We start from the raw sequence: 19,529 nt of genomic DNA on the forward strand, positions 1-19,529 counted from the left end.
GGCCCAACATTATCCCTCCTGAATTCTTTAAACTGATTTGCTAGATTAGTTTTACATCAGGCCATAATACATGATGTTGTGAAGGACACTCAGGTTATAAATTTTTACTTTGTTTTAGTGACGTTCTCCAATAGCACTCCTGCGTATTTCCATTCCAGTATGATACATCAACTATATTCTTGGAATCTTGTCTGGAATTAAACATCCACTATATTCAAAAGTAATTATTTTTTTTATTTCAACTCTATAAAGTATACAACAGGCACTCGGCAATTACAGCTGCAGGAAAAATACAGAGCAAATCAAAGCAGGGTAATTTTATGAAAAAGTTTTTAATCTACATCAAAAGAGTGCAAGTGGTCAATGACCATTTGATGACAGTTGTTGCATTCTGACTAACAAAGGACTCTTTCATGTAGAACAAATTGTAAGAGGACAATCAACCATAGCTGTAAGAATACAAAAGAACTGACCAGTTGTAAAAACATCATACAATGAAATAAATTGGATAGATGATGCTTGAAGAAATGTCCCTTTCCTCAGAAAGCCCAAACCTCTGAGTCATGGTCAAGGTCCCAGAGCTCTGTTAATTCAGGGGCAGATAAAGAGGAGGGCTAACAACACACTTCCAATGTTTATCTTGCCAGGTCTGTTGAAAACTTGCCTCATAAATGATTTGCATATACAAGAACTCAGAAAGCATCCTGTTTTGTTGAGGAGTGCACCAAGGTACGTGTTCATCATTGGTTTCATAACGAGGTGTGGTTAGCAGTCACTCTCCAATTTTTCTTTTGAGTTGCATCGTTGGTAATGGAGTCTATAAAAGGAGACGTTAGAACTTGACTGCACTAACTGTTTTTTTTTTTAAACTGAATCTGCACAGCTTAGCAAAACAGGAATACCTGTATACAGACTGATAGTATGTCATATATTAATTTGACCTGCACATACATTTATACATTTCACAGAAATGACGCTGTATCTCAGTAACAGATACACAGCTCTGGTACGTGTAACAGAAATAAGAGCACAACTTCATCATTTCTGTAATTCATCAATATTATATAATAAAGGCTTATAAATTGTTAGCAGAAAGAACTGTAAAACGCAGCAAGCTAAGAAAGGACAACATTTTGAGGTGTATTTGTCTTTGTCATGCAGCATAACACCAAATTTGTTTTTTAATAGGATGCCATGAATTTAAGGCACTTGCAACAATGCCAGATAGCCAGGTCATGTTCTAAACTATGGAACAGATGAAACCGTACAGCTGACGTAATTTTCAATAATACTGACAATTATGACATTAATTCAAGTCTACTTGGACCTAAAAACATTATCCAATACAAAGAAAATGAAATAATAATGCTGTGAAACACTAAAAAAAGTTATATGTACCACAAAATATCACACAAAAATACCTATTTACATAAATATTTGTTTGTGGTCCTATTGTGAAAGAAAACGTCATTATGGATAATAAACAGATCACCTCTACCGTATGAAATCAGTTCTAATATCCTTATTTTCCGTATGGTAGCTGACTTCTTTACAATTTCAGTTCACCATCAGTTCAGTCATGTAGAAATGAAATGAGAAAAATTCCATAGCTGAATTTATATATTACACATGTGTGAGTCACATGCATAGCCCATAATTTTAAGTAAAAAAAAAAATGTGACTTGTAAAGAATATAATCAAAAGAAATTTGTTTTCAATGCCACATGGACCTGATTCATATATGAACAAAGAAGATACGAACATAAAGATCATTTATAGCAAATTTCCAGAAATCGCTTTCTAAAGTGTTCAATTTATCTCAGATATCATGATGTTCCTTTCCTTGGCAGTTTTCAGTTTCCCTGTGCATCAAGACACACAGAAAGCCCTTATTTCCCATACTTGAAGTATTAACAAAGTCAGTTAACAAATCAAACAAGTTAGCACTATTCTAACTTATCCAGATGTTCTTTAGTGTAAGAAAAGAGAGGGGCATGAACAATTCAGAAATAAAGCGAGATGCACTTTACAAAGCTGACCATGACTTTTAGCCCTAGTGTCTTCATTAAGACAGGATTTAAATCCTTAAATTTCAATGCTGAAGATTAGAGGACTGTTTTCTCTTAGCAATTTTTGGAAGATGTAGTTCACCTTTGTTAGTGATTGCTTTAGACATCCTAATGCAATGCCACGGGTGAAATGTAACAAAGATGTGCGAACAAGTGGGAAAAATGGCCGACAGTTCGATTGAGCTGGAAGCTACTCCTTCATTCCTCAGAGAACTTATACATTGTTGTCTTAGACTTGAACCACAGTAAGCACTAAGCTCTTGGGCTATTGGGGCATTTGAAAAATTGCAGGAGCAGATTCTCTTAATGACTAGATAAACTTAATACTCTGGCAAACCTTTAGCATGCCTAAACCACTCTATCTTTGAACAAAAATCACTGTTAACAGTGACTGTGATATTGAAACTATATACTTTTTAAAAGCCCGGTTAAAAGCAATATGAAAATTCTGAAATAGCATTCATAGCTGGATTTTAGGTTGATAGGTTTAATTTTATATTCTGAAATCTGTAGAAGAAAGTGGGTATCTTGGGGAGTAAATTGATCTTAAGCAATCATTTGTAAGGGAGGGAAAACTCTAACACAAGAAGAATAGTCACATCTTGGGTTCAAACTTTTAATGTAACTTTATCCTGATTATATATAGTAAGCCTTTAGTATTTTTATTCCCCAAATGTTTCTTAGATTATGTTTTGATACCATATTCTAATGTAGTCTTGGTATGAAAAATTCAAACAGAAATCATAATATATGCCTTCTTGGATATGGTATGATGACCTGTGTGGACATATTTTTTGCAGAAATGTTTATGTTTCATTGACTTAAAAAAAACAACTTTATACTGGAAAAAAAGCAACCTTCAACTTAATATACCAAATTCACACACTGTTCCAAATCAGGATGACAGCTCAGAAGATTATACATTTGCTTACGCAGGTAGAACAGTTCCAAACGGTCTGCTACTGACGACAGCTAATTGTAGTCAACTCTCCTGCCAACAAAGGACTCTGTTTAGACTGCTGATTCTTTACCCCTCATGAAAAAAGCAAATAAGTTTGGTATTTTCAGATACAGTTCAGGATTGTAATATGTCTGTCCTACTTAGCCAAAATTTATGTTTGAGAAACCAGGGTCCTGTTTTCTTCTCTACTCCCTTCCTCTCACATGTGCATGAACTCACCCTGGTTCATTCACCGAAAGGTAAACAACACCTGGCTAGGTCTGGTCCTGTTCCCTGACCGCACATAAGCAAGCCTCCTCATGTGGTGAATCTCAGTGATTTTGTGCTTTCCTCTTCTTTTTTGGTTCAGGCCTAAGACAAGAAGCCAGTTGAATGGGTTTTAATCACCTTTCCCCTGCAACCCTAGGCTATGTTGAGTACGTGAAATCTAATGGGAGTCTGGTTGGTAAATGTAGTGAAGAATGCTCTCGAGTCTCTGGCTACACAGGTGATGGTTAGAATTTGCATTATCTGCTCAGACACGGACATTTACAGATGAAAGATATACATAGCACCTATATAGTTTTTTATTTTTATTTTTGGATGGATCTTAGTCCCTCTCCACCCCACCCTGCCCCCACCCCCCCAAGGGTTTCTTTTTATAAAAGGGAATATTTTAAGCCTCAGTCTGAGGGCATGTGAAGTAATAAATAAAAATCAGTTGGCTGCTAGTCATTTATTTCCAGGACCATCTTGAAGCACAAGATTTTAAAAGATATGAAATGGTTTGTGAGTTGCTTTTTTTTTCCACTCTGTCATGCCAATTTATCAAAAAAAGAAACAAATATCATGCATGTTGGTTTTTTTTTCAATCCTCTGTGAAAACGCATATACGCCTGCTATGAGAGTTCTCAGCAGAATCTATAGCAGTTGTGCTTTTATTGTATCAATTTTTAAAATCTGTCGGAAAGGAAAGGTAACATTCAGTCTCGTCATCAGCACTGCTGGGAAATTAAATCATGAAACCTCTAGCACTGGTTTGACATAACCTCTGTGACCAACAGATGCGTGGCCCTCTTCTGGGTGGTGTAGACACCGGCTTGCGTGAACGTATCCTACGACCTCACCGGAAGGAAGGGACGAGCCCAGTTTTTGTACCACGGTCATCTATCGTACCCAATATGTTGGTTTTGATCTTCTTGATAATTCTAGCAAGGTACAGACTCTTTTACTAGGTTGAAGTGTTTCTGACTGTCTTTCAAATTATAGTCAGAGCAAAGCAAGATCATCGCAACAATAGAAGACATCTCTTTACTGGTGTGAAAGGCTTTGCTTCAGGACCACCATGGCAACTGCTATTTTTAGGATCAAACAGAAAACATGTAAAGAGCACTACTGTCATCTAAGCAAGAAGTCCTAATGCCACTGGAGTTACCGGAGCAGCATCGATCAAAGGCATCGTGGTGACCCCGAGCACTAATCTTCTCTCCATCCCTCAGGTTTGCTGGCAGCTGTGTCTCAGAAAAAGCTGACTTCAGCAAGGCAGAAGCAGGTAAGAGAAATACATTAGAAGTCTATGTCCCATCCTGAGTTGTCATCAGGTGGTGGTTCGTCATTGTCCTCAGGGAAACTGTCAAAATTGCTTGTGTCTGTGGGTGATGCAACCTGCAAACCAGAGAGAATGAGCAGTGAAAGGATTTCTTGATTTGTGAGTCCAATTCCAAAGTAGAGTTTTACAAAGCATTCTTTATTCATTACCGAATCGATGACTTTTTTTTTTTTTTTTTGAGCGTCTACCAGGTTTTGTGGTTTGTATTGGGGGGAACAGCAGTGAATAAAAACAGACATGACTCTGACCCTCATGAAGTTTCTACTCCAGTAGAGGGCATACTGTATGATTAAAACAAATAATCTAGAGATGATGATAAAGTTTGGTTACTGCAATGAAGAAAAAAGAGTATAAGAGTGATGATGGAAAGTCTCTTTTAAAAATATTATTTCAAAACTAAGAATTGATGAGTTCAATTTTTGCACATGCAAAGGTCCTGAGGTGAGAGAGTCCTTCAGGCTGTGATGTAACCAAAGAAGGCCTGGGTGGCTGCCGTGTAAGAGAGGAGAGTAGTGGAAGGAGAAATAGGCAGAAATCAGGTCATGCAGAGTCTTATTGGCCATCTTAAGGCTTCTGTGTATTTCAAGTATAATAAAAAGCCATTCCTAAACTCAAGCAAAACTCTTGCAAATTTACTGGGTAAAGTCCAGTCTGTAGAGCATCAGTAAAAGTGAAAATCCACACTTCAGTTTCCCTCATATTCTAGAATATTAACAACCGCTTATATACTAATATTTAATGGAATATATATGGGTATTTCCATCAGTACATCCCATTCAGTATTACTATTGCATAAACAGAAACCCCTGAGCGATTTAGGTATCATTTAGACTTACTATTTACCCCTCCAAGTTTCTTATTCTACTTTTGTTCTCAAAACAAAACCTCAGGAATGCCATTAGCATCTCTAATGGGAGGTATGGTAATGTTGCGTTTGCGAATAAACATAAACTTTGACACAGAAATAGAAGTAGGGAAAATGTTTCTTTTTTTTAATTTTTAAAAATTTTTTATTATGTTAGTCACCATCCTTAGTTTTTGATGTAGTGTTCCGTGATTCATTGTTTGCATATAACCCCCAGTGCCCCATGCAATACATGTCCTTAATACCCATCACTGGGCTAGCCCATCCCCCACCCCCTCCCCTCTGAAATCCTCAGTTTGTTTCCCAGAGTCCACAGTCTCTCTCTCATGGTTCATTTCCCCTTCTGTATAAAGAGCAGTCTTGAGTTAGTCCCAGAAAAAGGAAGTATATGCCCGAATGGCTCAGGACAGCAAAGCAGCCCTTTGCCTCTTTGTAAAGTTGCAGCACATTTCATCGGACAGATGCGGTATTAAATAAAATACATAAACATGCAAACATTCAATCACCGTTAGTGGGCTGCTAGTTAACAAAACAAACACCTGATGTGTTCAGAAAAGACAGTTAAAGAAAGAGAATCCTTTTCTTCGGGAGTCGCATGGCAGGATAAATGAACACAGTACCGCCTTCCCACTTCGAAGGGACACGGGGACATAAAGGGAACAATACTGTCCAGGAATTGGTAGCTGCCGAAAATGGTGCTGGACTGTTGACCAAACCCACCCAGAAACCAGAGGGCCCAGGAATGCTGGGAGTGGCTTTATGGGTTAGGCTCCTGGGGACAGAACAAGGTGGGTTGTAAACTGGGATCATAAAGACAAGATAATAGCCCATTGCCCTAACTCACCCAGGTACACTCTTGTACACACTAAACTGGTCATAATTCATGACTAGGCCTAATTCATTAACGTTGGTCATGTATTCTTGGGCAATGATGTATGAAGTTTATATATTCTGGAAGAAAAAGAAACTTGTTGCTGGACACTCGTTATGCTCTTTTGTCTACATCAGGGTATATTTAACACTATACTAAAAGTCCATTTTTATTCACTGATTTCTTTTATTTGTTTCAAAAGGTAATGGTAAAATACACATAAAACAACCATCCCCTAATTGACCTGTGTATAAGCTTGGGTTTTAGGTATCATTATTCTAATGTAGTTTATTTAATCTGAACATATGATAAAAAGTTAACAACTGACATAAACACCGTACGTGTCACAGAAATATAAGGTGGATGGTTTACTTACACTTGGTATTATAGGAGGTGTCAAGGTGCCTTTTCTCAAGCCTTCCCAGTTAAAGCCCTCAAACCATCTAGGAAAGGAAAAAAAAAAAAAAAAAAGGTAGCTAGTTAAAGGCATGTTATTTCAGCTAAAACCTTCTCATTGCAACATATGTGATAGAAAGCAGCTAGGCAACCAATTTCAGTGTGACAAGAATGTATTCTATTTAATTGCAAACTTTTATGGTCAGGTTTTTTAAAAATATGCATTCCATAAAATAATTGTTGAAATATTTAGCACCAATTAGAAAATAACTCCTTTTCTAGCCATTTCAGGCAGAATGTCTGGATGACCTTGTTCCTACACTATCATTATAACTTAATAAATGTCATGATATGCTTGGCCCTGAGCCTTACAGGACATTTTATCTTAACGCTGTAGAACCAGGGCATGAAAAGTCAGGATAGATAATTATCCTTTCAGCTTTGCAATGACAATGTGGGCAGCCTCAATTAATTAACCTTTCCACATCGCTGTATCGGGTCTAACTCTGAGTTGGCACTTTTGTGTGTGTGTTCATAGAAAAAAAAACATTAAATATGCAATACCAGGGTCATCATAATTCCTAACAGAATGTCAACACATTTGACTAAAATAGATTGAAGGTATTTTCTGTAGTTTTTCCTGTGCGAATGAGGACCAGACAATACTAAGGTTTTTGGTTCTGTTTTGTCTTTAAAGTAGCAAATGCTGACACCAAATTCTTAGCAGACGTTTTAGATATTTTGATAAATAAGTTCTTCCGGTAGGGATGCGAATTTGTGAGTGTCACAAAAACAGACCAAAAAAAAACCCAGTTTGGTCTTAGTTTAGCATTCGAATATCCAATTAACTAGGTAAGGTTTATTAACTAGGTAAGGTTTAATATTAAGATGTTGCTATGGTTAAAAAAAAAAACCACTGTACTCTGTACTTTTTTTTTTTCCTTTGTTTTATCTAATTAGGAAGTGGTGGGAAAAGTATATTCCGGTTTCTGTCTGGGAAATGAGGCATGACATGGTGGAGGACTTTTATTTTTGATACAATGGTAGAGAATAGAATCCCAGAGTTAAAAGCACACATTTCCTCTTCGTACCAGAGAGGAAAAATGCCCATTAGAGAAAATTCGGTGAATCGGTCACTTAGTATGGCTTGGGGTCATGTGGAACTGTGTGATGTTCCGGAACCCCAAGCAGAAGGGCCTTAGATCAGAAGGCTAACTGGTCTGATGTGCCCTTGGATGTTCCCATAGGCCGACTACTCATCACACAGCCTGGGGAGGTGCCTGTCCTGCTTTCTGGACCCTCCACAGAAAGGGACAAGGGAAGAACACTTACTTGTGCTTCTGAATGTCTTTCACGCCGTTTTTCAAATTCCCTAATCTTTCAGATGGGTTATCCCTGGAAAAAAATAAGGGCTTTAAGGAATCGAATCACTTTTGCATTATGATCCTTTCAAAAGCCATGGGGCTGAAATGCTTACCTGCATAGTTTTTTAATTAAATTAGCAGCATTTTTGGCAATCTTCTTTGGAAATTCTATCATGTCAATCCCCCTCAGTATGATGTTATAGGTTTTCATAGGATCTGGGCCTGAGAAAGGTGGGCTGCGAGAGTAAGATGTGAAAAGAGAATCACTTTCGTTTTCTAAATAAGAAAACTTAAATTGTCATAACTCTACAAATGACATTGATTCTTATCTGGGGACATATATGAGTAGTGATAACGGAATGATGCGGGATTAATAGCAAAACATCATGGAAACCCTTTCAAGGAAATCACTTAGCAAAACCATACATGGTCAAGTGTGTTTGCTGTTCCCTTCCTATCTTTTTAGTACAGGTGCCGAACCCCTCTTACTGTCGTTGGCCATTCAAGGTGCTTCTTCCACTTTCTAGCCCTTTCCCTGCCCTTGATTACACCTGACATGAAGTCCAAAATCACTAGAACGTTACAAGGACATCAGTGGTAGGACACCATCTCCTGCTAACACCGCCCTCGCTCACTGGGATCAGCATGCCATGATCCCATGACCTCTATCAACCAACATAAAGTTTAAATTCTGTCAAAAGCTTTTTATGCATCTATTGAGATGATCATATGGGTTTTCACCTCTCTCGTTCATGTGATTTATAATGTTGATTGATTTGAGAATATTGAACTACTCTTGCAGCCCTGGAGTAGATCCCACCCAATTGTGGTGAATGATCCTTTTAATGGATTGTTGAATGTGGTTTGCTAATATTTGGTTGAGAATTTTTTTGCACCAATGTTCTTCACAGATATTGGCCTGTAGTTCTCTCTCTCTCTCTCTCTCTCTGTCTCTCTCTCATAGTGTCTTTGGTTTTGGTATCAGTGCAATGCTGGTCTCATAGAATGCACTTGGAAGCTTTCTTTCTTCTATTTTTTGGTAATAGTTTGGTGAGACTAGGTCTTAACTCCTCTTTACCTGTTGGGTAGAATTTACCTGTGAAGATTGTGGTCCCCTCCTTTTGTTTGTTGGAATTTTTGGAATACTGATTTAATTTTGTTATAGGTTTGTTCAGATTTTCTATTTCTTCCTGATTTTGTTTTGGAAGGTTGTATATTTCTAGAAATTTACCCATTTCTTTATATGCCAATGAAGTGGACAATCTAAATTTTTGTAGCATTCATTCTTTACAACCTTTGTATTTCATTGGTGTTGGTTATTACTTCCCTTTTATTTCTGATTTTAATTATTTGGATTTTGGATGCTTTTTTCTTCACGAGTTTTGTTAGAGGTTTATTTTTTCAAAAAACCAATTTTTTTCATTGATCTTTTGTATTATTTTTTTGGTCTCTCATTTATTTCCTCTCTGATTTTTATTATTTCCTTCCTTTCAACTCTGGGCTTTGCTTGTCCTTTTCTAGTTTCTTTAGGTATAAGGTCAGATTGAGATTTTTCTTGTTTCTTGAGGTAGGCCTGTGCCACTATAAATTTCCTTCATACAACTGCTTTTGCTGCCTCCCAGAGATTTTGGATTGTTGCATTTTCATTTGTATCCATGATTTTTTTTTTTTTTTTTGCCTCCATGTATTTTTAAAAATTTCCTCTTTGATTTCTTCATTGACAAATTGGTCGTTTTGTAGCATGTTGTTTAGCCTCTGCACATTTTTTTTCCTATAATTAATTTGTAGTTTCATACCATTGTGGTTGGAAAACATGCTTGATTGGATTTCTATCTTAAATGTATTGAGACTTGTTTTGTGGTCTAAGTTGTGCTCTATCCCGGGGAATATTTCATGTGCACATGAGAAGAATGTATTCTGCTGCTTTGGGATGGAATGGTCTGTATGTATCTGTTATGTCCATCTAGTCTAACGTGTCTTTCAAAGACATGGTTTCCTTATTGATTTTCTGCCTGAATGATCTGTCCATTGCTGTAAGTGGGGTGTTAATGTCCCGTATTATTGTATTACTGTCCATTTCTCCCTTTATGTCTGTTCATACTTGCTTGATATATTTAGATGCTCTCGTGTTGGGTGGATCAATATTTACAACTGTTATATCCTCCTGTTGGATTGATCCCTTTATCATTATGTATGGCTTGTCTTTGTTACAGTCTTTTTTAGTCTATTTTATTCGATATAAGTATTCCTACTGCAGCATTTATTTACTTTGCCTTCCTTTTGCTTAGAATATCTTTTTCCATTTTTTTCACTTTCAGTCTGTATGTTTGCCTCTTGTAAGCAGCAGGCAGATGGGTCTTTTTTTCTTTTTTAACCATTCCATCATTCTGTGTCTTTGATTGGAGCATTTAGACAATTTATATTTAAAGTAACTATTGATAGGTATGTACTTATTACCATTTTGCTATTGTTTTCTGGTTATTTCTGTAGTTATCGGTTTCTTTCTTTTTCTCTTGTTCTCTTTCCTTGTGATTGATGAGTTTCTGTAGTGTTATGTTTGGCCTTTTTATCTTTAATTTGGTGTATCTTTTATAGTTTTCAGGTTTGTGGTTACCATGAGGTTCATATATAATATCCTACTTAGAGTCTATACTAAGTTGATGGTGACTTAAGTTCAAACACATTCTATAAGAGCTTGATTTTTACCCCCTTCCTGCCACTTTGTGTATATGTTGTCATATTTTACATTTTTTAGATACAGCTGATTTTACTACTTTTGTCTTTTAACCTTTAAACTAGCCTTATAACCTTATAAGCCATTGCTCTATTACCTTTACTATATGTTTGCTTTTACTAACGAAATTTTTTTCTTTCATAATTTTCTTCTAATTATGGCCTTTTCAACTTAAAGGATTCTCTTTAACTTTTTTTTTTTTTTTTTTTTAAGTAAGGCCAATGTAATGATGAACTTCATTACTTCGATGGTCTGGGAAACTCTCTCTCTCCTTCAAATCTGAATGATAAACTTGATGGGTAGTGTATTCTTGGTTGTAGCTCTTTCCTTTTGGCACTTTGAATGTATCGTGCCACTCCCGTGTGATTGCAAAGTTTCTTATGAAAAATTAGCTTATAGCCTTATGGGGTTTCCCTCGTACATAACTAGGAGCTTTTCTCTGCCTTCTGAAATTTTCTCTTTCTCTTAATCTTTGACATTTTAAATGTTACGAGTCATGGGCTTTTTCTTGTTTGGAACTTTCTGGGCTTTCTGGATCTGGATGTCTACTTCCTTTTCCAGGTTAGGGATGTTTTGAGTTATTATTTCCTCAAATATGTTGTTTGCCTTTTTTTTTTTCTCTCCCTACCCCTTCTGGGACCTAGATAATGGGAAGATTATTTGATATTTTCCAAGAGATACATCTCTCTCTCTCTCTCTCTTTCTCTTTTTTTCCCTGTTCAACTGGGGTACTTTCCACTACCCGATCTTCTAGATCTCTGATCCATTCTTCTGTCTCTTCTAATTTCCTATTGATTCCCTTTAGTGTATTTTTCATTTCCATTACTGTATTCTTCAACTCTGACTCATTCTTTTTTTTTTGTATTTTTTCTATCTCTTTGTTAAAGTTCTCACAAAGTTCACCCATGCTTATCTCCATTTCATTTCTTTCTTTCTTTTTTTTTTTTTTTTTTTTTTTTTAAGTTTTGTGTTGTTCTTTCATTTGGAGCATATTCCTCTCTCTCGTTTTGCTTGACTTGCTTTGTTCTATGAATTAGGCAGAACAGCTACTTCTCAACTTGAAGGAATGATCTCGTGTATGGTCATCCCTGGGTAAACTGTGTGGCCTGGTGACTTTGGCTGGCTGTGCAGAGCTGGAGCTATCCTGGGCTTGGGGGCATGGACCACTTGGTGTGGGGCCATCCTGATAGGATGGCCAGAGCAAAGTGGGCATGGGTGGGGGCAGTCCCAGGGCTCTCCACAAAGAAGATGCCTGGCAGGACAGCTGAAGTGGGCATGAGTTGGGGTGGTACTGGGGCTCTCCAGGAAAGGGGCACCTTGGCAGGACAGCCGGAGCCAAGGTGGGCATGCCTGGAATGTTCTGAGGGTGCTCTGCACCTGTTTTACTTTGGTGAAATGGCTGGAGCCATAATGTCCTCATGTGTGCCATGCTGGGGACACACTGGTGGGGACACCTGGGGAGCCAGGGGCTTGGGCTCACTGAGGTGGCAAGCCAGCTGTGGTGTCCAGGCTCTGCTCTCCTCTGCACCCTGAAGGTGGAGGGGAAACATAAGCAGGGGTGTTTGCCAGTCCTTCAGACCTGTAGAGAGTTCCAGCAGCTCTCCTGCCATGCAGCAGGGTTCTAGGGCTGGTTCCTTTATTTAAAGTTGCCACGATTTTTTTCTTCAGTGCCCAGGGCAGATGCATCTGGTCACAGTCCCCCAGTACTATGCCTCCCTACTGCAGTTCATGTACTGGAGGTGGGGCTCCCGTGTCCCCAACCCTCTCACCTCCATCTCCCCTGTCATTTTTTATGTGGCCCCTTTCTATCTTTTGCTGTGCAGAAGCCATTCAGTCAGCCCTCAGTTTCCCATTATTATTATTTTTCTTCCACATGAAGCTAGTGCCCTTCTAGTGAAGCCACATCTCTGCCTGGAATGTTCTGTCTTGCTCTGTACGTCTAACACCCCTTCTTCCTTTAGGGCCCGGCTGCAGTCTTGCCTTATTCAAAAGCCTCCCTGGAAAAACTGAGCCCTCTTCAAAACTCTTTGATTTATAATGACCCTACTACTCCTTGTCTCCTGGGCCTGGCAGGATGGTGTATTTGTTTTTCTTTTCCTTGAGGAGTGTACAGTCTGTCTTAGACCTGGAAGTATCCACAGTACCCTTTTTAGTTGTTGATGACTATAATATTATTACACAGAAGACTTGCAAAACATTCACATTTCATTCAGATATCACAATTGTTAATATGTCCTCTTACTTCTATAGATAGTTGACCCTAGATATTTTTATAACAATAGTATCTCTCTTGCTTCATCGCTGGCTGAGGGACTAGGCTTGAAGACCTCACAAAAAGACACAAGATTGTTCCACATTGTCATATATGTATAAAGATTTAGCAATGATGAGGTCAAAAGTTGATGTTGAGTTTTTCATTTGACCCATTTTAGAGTTTGTTTTATGAACTCCTTGTCCCTAGCATAATTAAGGGAAGCGTTGGAACAAGAAATGGTGAGATGTGCTTTAAGACGGCCTAAGTGGAGGGACAAAGGCTCGAGTGTGCAGCTGTCTGCTGGTCTATTTTTATCAGCGGTTCTATGTCAATGTCCATACCTGCCAGTCAGAAGTTCATACATCAGGATTCCCAGTGACCAGTAGTCGGCGGAGATGTCATGGCCTTTGTTCAGGATGATCTCTGGGGCTACGTACTCTGGAGTCCCACAGAAAGTCCATGTTTTCTTTCCAAATCCTATTTTCTTTGCAAAGCCAAAATCAACCTTACGAAGAGAGAAAAACAAGTTATTTCAAGACAGTTCTATTAAGCTTAGAAGCAGTACGTTACTGAGCTGAAGTGCACTGATAATACAATAAAAACATATGCCCATTACCGTAGTCCTATGATCTGCAAGGAGTCGCTTCTACTTCAAACAACACAGCCTCCCTGATTAAACTCAGGTTCAACAGAAAAGTTGAAACCAGAGTAGAGGATAAAACTGACATCATTAAAAAGAAAGGCAAATCTTTCTTTCCAGAAATAGTTTTCCATCTTTTCCTCCTTTCATGCCAATGAAGGTTGGGCCATAACTCCTTTATGGAAAATGTTTAGAAAACCAGTCGTACAGCCTTGACAAACTCCAGAATATGCATGATTTCTGCCGGATAGAGGTTGACAATCTATTTAGTATTGAGAACCCACTTCACTGCTGAAGGAGCTAAGTCACAAAGTTCATCCCTGCCCTTGGTAAACACAAGCAGGGATACAATGCAAATGTGTTCTTTGTTTTTCTAGAGACCTTTTAATGGAGGAGCATCAAATGCAGAAAATCTATTTTTTTCTAAAACAATTTGGTTGAGAATATAAATCATTAACTGCCATTGATTTGATTTCTTTGAAAACTGTATGCTGAATAGAAATTCCAAAAGTTTAAAAAATAGAGTCAGATGTAAAGGCCATAAAAACTATACATTTTATAATAAGAGGACTTCCCTCCTACAGTAAGTGTTTAGAGTGCTTGACCCATTTTATTATGTCACTACCATTATAATTAAAATGGTCTGGATAACATTGTCTACCAAGCCCATTTTTTTTTTCCCATTAAGATTATACATAAACCAGGGTGCCTGGGTGGCTCAGTCATTTAAGAGGCTGCGTTAGGCTAAGGTCATGATGGGGGGGGGGGCTGGGATCGAGTCCTGCTGTGGCTCCTTGCTCAGTGGGGAGACTGCTTCTCTCTCTATCCCTCCCCCCTCCCCCCGGCTCATGTTCTCTCTCTCGCTTTCTCTCTCTCAAATAAAATCTTAAAAAAAAGATTATACATAAATCTAAAATATAAAATGATCTGTGGTTTTCTAGAATGTAAATATCCATTTCCTGTGAATGGCAGAAAGCAGATTTGGAAAAGGTCTACAGAGGTCTTCTCTTTAAACACAGTCTGCCAAGGGAGTATTAATTTAGATTTAGCCAATTTAATTTCTTATAAAAATTTGCATCATTTGAAAGAATAGTTGGTTGAAAATAGTAATACTAAAATCTGCTTTTTAAAAAAGTGACAGCATTTAGAAGGGGAAATGGAGATGTTAATGAACACAGCTTGACAAAGGAGTATTTTAAACGCTGCAGGGCAGACGCCACAGGAAGAGTGCACTGACCAGCTTGGTGTAGCCTCTGTGATCCAGGATGAGATTTTCTGGTTTGAGGTCCCTGTAAATGATTCCTTTGGAATGCAGATAGGCAAACGCTTCCACCACGCATGCTGTGTAAAATCTGGTCGTAGAATCTTCAAATGAACCTCTGAGATACAGAAAAAGAAAGCACATGAGACCTTAGTTGCTCGGATATGATTTTATTTATGTTTTCTCCCTCATATTCCTCTGCCACAGTTTGACCCCAGAACCAAATGTCCTATGGCCAAACGTCATAGGATTGGTACTTGCCTTGGGTTTTCAAGAGCACATGAGGATCAAGTCAAGGAATTCTTTCGCCCTGAGGAAGGGATGGTTAAATCTAACCTGCACGCCTGAGGAAGCGCTCAACCACTTCTGTGAACTTGGCCCTGCCCTCTAACGAGGCACAGCTTGTGGTCAGGGGGAGACGAGTCCTAGTTTAGAGGTTTGTTTTGTAAAGGGAGTGTATAGGTTCAGTCATATTTATTTTTAGGGGTCTAGTTTCTGAATCTCCCTAAACAATTCAGATACAGTTCATGAGAGGATGAATAAAAAAGTTAATGTTGTGAAAGAACCACTTAGGAAGTGAGGTGTGATGCTATGATGTAATCATATATCACAAGCTAAATACTCTGTTTTTGAAACTTTTGCCAATAAGAGAACTAATACCTACGTCTCACACTATTGCCTTATTAAGAAAAGACGGGGTGAAGGGGTAAGTAGAAGGAAAAAGGTACTTGGAAGGGAATATAGATTAGGAAACTTGTACTGATGTTTAGCAAGAAAGCTCATGTTCTCGGTCTCTCCCTCTATTTATTTAACGAAATAACAATAAGGGGGGGGGAACCCTAAAACAAAAACACCGGCATCTAAAGTTAGCTCCTTGGTTCCATAGCAGAACCGTTATACTTTAACTGTTTTCTTTTCCTTTCCATGAAATTCTTTAAAAAGATAAACTGTATTGCCCTTTTTCCAAGTAGTAAACATAATGTAATGATTTCATGATATTTCCAGAACATTCCTGTGAACAGCTGCTGCAGAGGCGGCTGTGACGTAACATGGAAGATGAGGACACTGGCCATTACAGAGAGCCCGCAACCCAGTGTGGCCCCGGACTTGCTCCCGCTACGGTCCCTGATGCCGCTTTGCATTCTGGTGACTTTTGCTGCCTTTCTCAGTATTGAGGAGTAGAGGCTAACACACTGGGAAGCCGAACATGACTAGTATTTTTCACAAAATGGAGCAGTGAATCCAAGGTGAAAGCAACACCTTCCAGGTTATTTTAACAAAGATCTAGTTTCTTCTAGAAAGTTCCTCAACTACTAATGTCCCCTGAGTGGTCACTGAAACAATTAGCTCTCCCCAAAGAAACATCTTCCTTTTGAAATATAATTCAAGGCATGGGGCTATCTACTCTTACAGATACTAGAATCTTCACTATAATTATGAAGGTTCTAGTCTCCAACAATGGCTGAGTGAAACAATTGTGAATTTACAAGGAAAAGAAAAAGTTCCTTTGAGCAGAAATGATACATTGTATGTTGCAACTGTCTGCTGACTTGGAACTCTCTCTGGGAACTCTGTGCAATTCTGTGCATTGAGAAGGGGGCTGGAGTAGTGCCTTAAAGGTCTTTTCTTCTTTGCCCTGAAACAAATATGCTCGCCCATCAAGAGCAGCCGATGTCCTTCAATTGGAGATCACTGGTAGAGAATAGTAAGCATCCACGTGCAGATAATGAACACAGCTTGAACGCCGAATGCCCTACGGGACTCCAGTCCTTTGTCACTGGAGAGCTTTGCAAATCATGGCGGAGCGAAAACAAAACAAGACCGTATGTGGAATACAGCTTTGTCTTATTTCACATTACATGTTTTGTTTTAATGAGAAAACTAATTACTTCCTTGTATCAGGCCTGTCTAGCTGTGATTTGGATGGGCCTTTTTGAAAGCCTACAAATTCTTGATTACTCTTGGAGATTATTTCTGCAGTTGTGACTCTGGGCAACATCTCTCTGTTTTCCTTAATTTTCACTTGTTAATGGAACCAAATGGACAAATATGTCAGGAGAGTGAACACTTATGAGAGATCAACTTCTCAGGAAATCTCTGCAGAAGGGTACTCATTTATTTTCTAAGTCTGTCATTAGCAGGAAGATGAAAAACATCCTAATACAAACTCAGAGTCATTGGAGGAGGCTCTAAGTTAGGAATATGGCACTGAAGCAAGAATCCTGGGCTCAAATTTGGGTTTCTCTTGTTTAATGTTGAGCATCTAACCGAACCTCCCTCAGACTCTATGATTCTCTTGTGCAAAACGGGGCTAGTAATAGAAACTATCTCAATGGATTGTCATAAGGATACAAATAATTGATGAGTATATTTAGAATTAGTGCCTGGCATACAACTGGGTACCTGATAAATACGAGCCATTCTAGTTGAGCACCAGAAAAGGTCGTCTTTAGCTGCTGTGTCTTAATCTAGGAAAACTGAATGACATGGACAGGTCTGAAGTCTTCTGGGGATGGGAGTGAGGGGTCTTCGATACCTAATTGACACTGTCTTTGGGGTATTTGCTGCCTTTCACGGCCAAGGCTAACTGCCGTGGGTCAGCTCTTAAGGGTCTTCTGCTAATCTCTGTTCTTTTCATTTTCTCTATGCTTCTCACAAATGCACAGGGCAAAGAGGACTCTTTTATTGCCTGCCAACTGTCATCATAAAGTGAACTGACCATCAACATTCACTTTTGGGTCTTTAGTTCCGGACAGCTCTGTTTCAAGGTTTCTCTGATTCTGAACCATTTTGGAATTTGGAACGTTCTAGAAAGCTGGTTACCATTCCTTCAAAAGTCTATTTTGAGTCTCTCCCCTATAGAAGCATATTTGTAACTGATTTTTTAAAAATTAAATGAAAATGCTATCTCAAATCTGTTTCCATGTTATGTGACAAATCGATATAATATATGCATATGCGAAGTATTTATCAGCAATAAAGCTTCATCACCGAACCTTTGATGTGGGTAATTTGCAGATTTTAAAATACACTTCTGGAAAACAGTCACAAAGCACAGCATTAGGGTGACTCAAAATGAAAAATTACTATGAGAATTGAAAATGACAACATATATTTGATCTAAAACAAAAATGAAAGCTTGTTTTATCAACAGAAAGTTGCTTAAAGAAATAAATCACTGCCCTAAATAGCTCTTGAAAATAATAAATTATGCCTTGACAGTTGTGTCATTTCAATTAAAACAAGTACGGAATAGGCCCTCATACCTTCTTTGGGAAGGGGTGGTAGTTTTATTTTAGCTAGATGGCAGTAGATAACAATTTGAGAGAACTAGAGGAGGATGGATAGTTATGAATAGACCCAGCTTTCGATTTAATCAGTGTTTAATCAACTTGTCATAAACGGAGTCCCGAAATGACAAAAATCAACAAAGGCCAAGCATGTTCCCTCTTTTGTCTACGAACACCGATCATGAGTGAATATACACCTGACGTGTGTTGCAACCCGTGAAGGTTAACTGCCGATTGTAAAGTTAGGGAGGCCAAATTAGGATGAAAGTAGACTCATTTCCTTGAAATACGTTGTTTTTTGTTGTTGTCAAAGTGTAATTAAAACACAATGTTCATTTTAGATGTACAATGTAACGATTCAGTGACTACACATCACTGTCATCACCGTCTGTCACCAAACGTTATCCCAATATTGCTGACTGTATTCCCCATGCTGTACTTTCATCTCTGTGACTGATTTATTTTATAACTGGAAGTTTGTCTTTCTCAGTCCCCTTTATCTATTTTGCCCATTCCCCTCCCCTCCACCAGCCTCCCTTCTGGAGGAGACCGACTAGCTTGTTCTCTATATTTAAGAGTCTGTTTTGATTCCACAGCTGAGTGAAATCGTATGGTATTTGTCTTTCTCTGACTTATTTCACTTAGTATAATACTCCGAGTCCAACTGCGTGGCTGCAAATAGCATCCCGCTCCTTTTTACGGCTGAGTAATGTTCCGTTGTATATGCACACTGTGTCTCCCCTATCCGTTCATCTGTTGTTGGACACGTGGGTCGTTTCCGTACTTGGCTGCTGTAAATCATGCCACAGTCAACACAGGGTGCACGGATACTCTCACATTAGTGCATTTGTTTTCTGTGGGGAAATACCCTGGAGTGCAATTACTGGGTCATAGGGTCGTTCTATTTTTAATTTTTTGAGAACCTGCCTTGCTCCTTCCAGAGTGGCTGCACCAGCTTGCACTCGCACCAATGCCGCATGAGGGTTTCTGTCTTTTTGATTCCAGCCATTCTGACAGGGGTGAGGTGAGATCTCAGGGTGGTTTTAATGTGCATTTCCCTGATGATGAGTCTTGCTGAGTGTCTTTTCATGGGTCTGTTGGCCACTGGCTGTCTTCTTTGGAAAAATGAATATTCAGGTCCTCTGCTCGTTTGTAAGTGGGATTGTTTTTTCAGTACTGAGCTGTAGGAGTTCTTTATATATTTTGGAATATTAACCCTTTATTGATTACAGCATT

The 19,529-nt window shown here is 38.6% G+C and overlaps 1 protein-coding gene across 4 annotated transcripts in view; it reads right to left on the reverse strand.

Moving 5' to 3' along the window:
- Positions 1-213: 213 nt before the first annotated feature.
- Positions 214-19,529, reverse strand: part of PRKG1 (protein kinase cGMP-dependent 1) — a 1,185,335-nt gene continuing 1,166,019 nt past the window's right edge. For all 4 annotated transcript variants that reach the window (XM_045802398.2, XM_045802397.2, XM_045802400.2 and 1 more), the window contains 6 exons: positions 14,980-15,121; positions 13,444-13,607; positions 8,228-8,350; positions 8,083-8,145; positions 6,731-6,797; positions 214-4,674 (listed from right to left, as the gene is read on the reverse strand). In XM_045802398.2, the coding sequence (XP_045658354.1) occupies positions 4,576-4,674; positions 6,731-6,797; positions 8,083-8,145; positions 8,228-8,350; positions 13,444-13,607; positions 14,980-15,121 (658 nt within the window). In that variant the 3' untranslated portion in view covers positions 214-4,575. The remainder of the gene's footprint in view (positions 4,675-6,730; positions 6,798-8,082; positions 8,146-8,227; positions 8,351-13,443; positions 13,608-14,979; positions 15,122-19,529) is intronic.

The sequence above is a fragment of the Ursus americanus genome, chromosome 6 (assembly GCF_024610735.1).
Source record: "Ursus americanus isolate L20-20 chromosome 6, mUrsAme1.1.p, whole genome shotgun sequence".
Taxonomy (NCBI): domain Eukaryota; kingdom Metazoa; phylum Chordata; class Mammalia; order Carnivora; family Ursidae; genus Ursus; species Ursus americanus.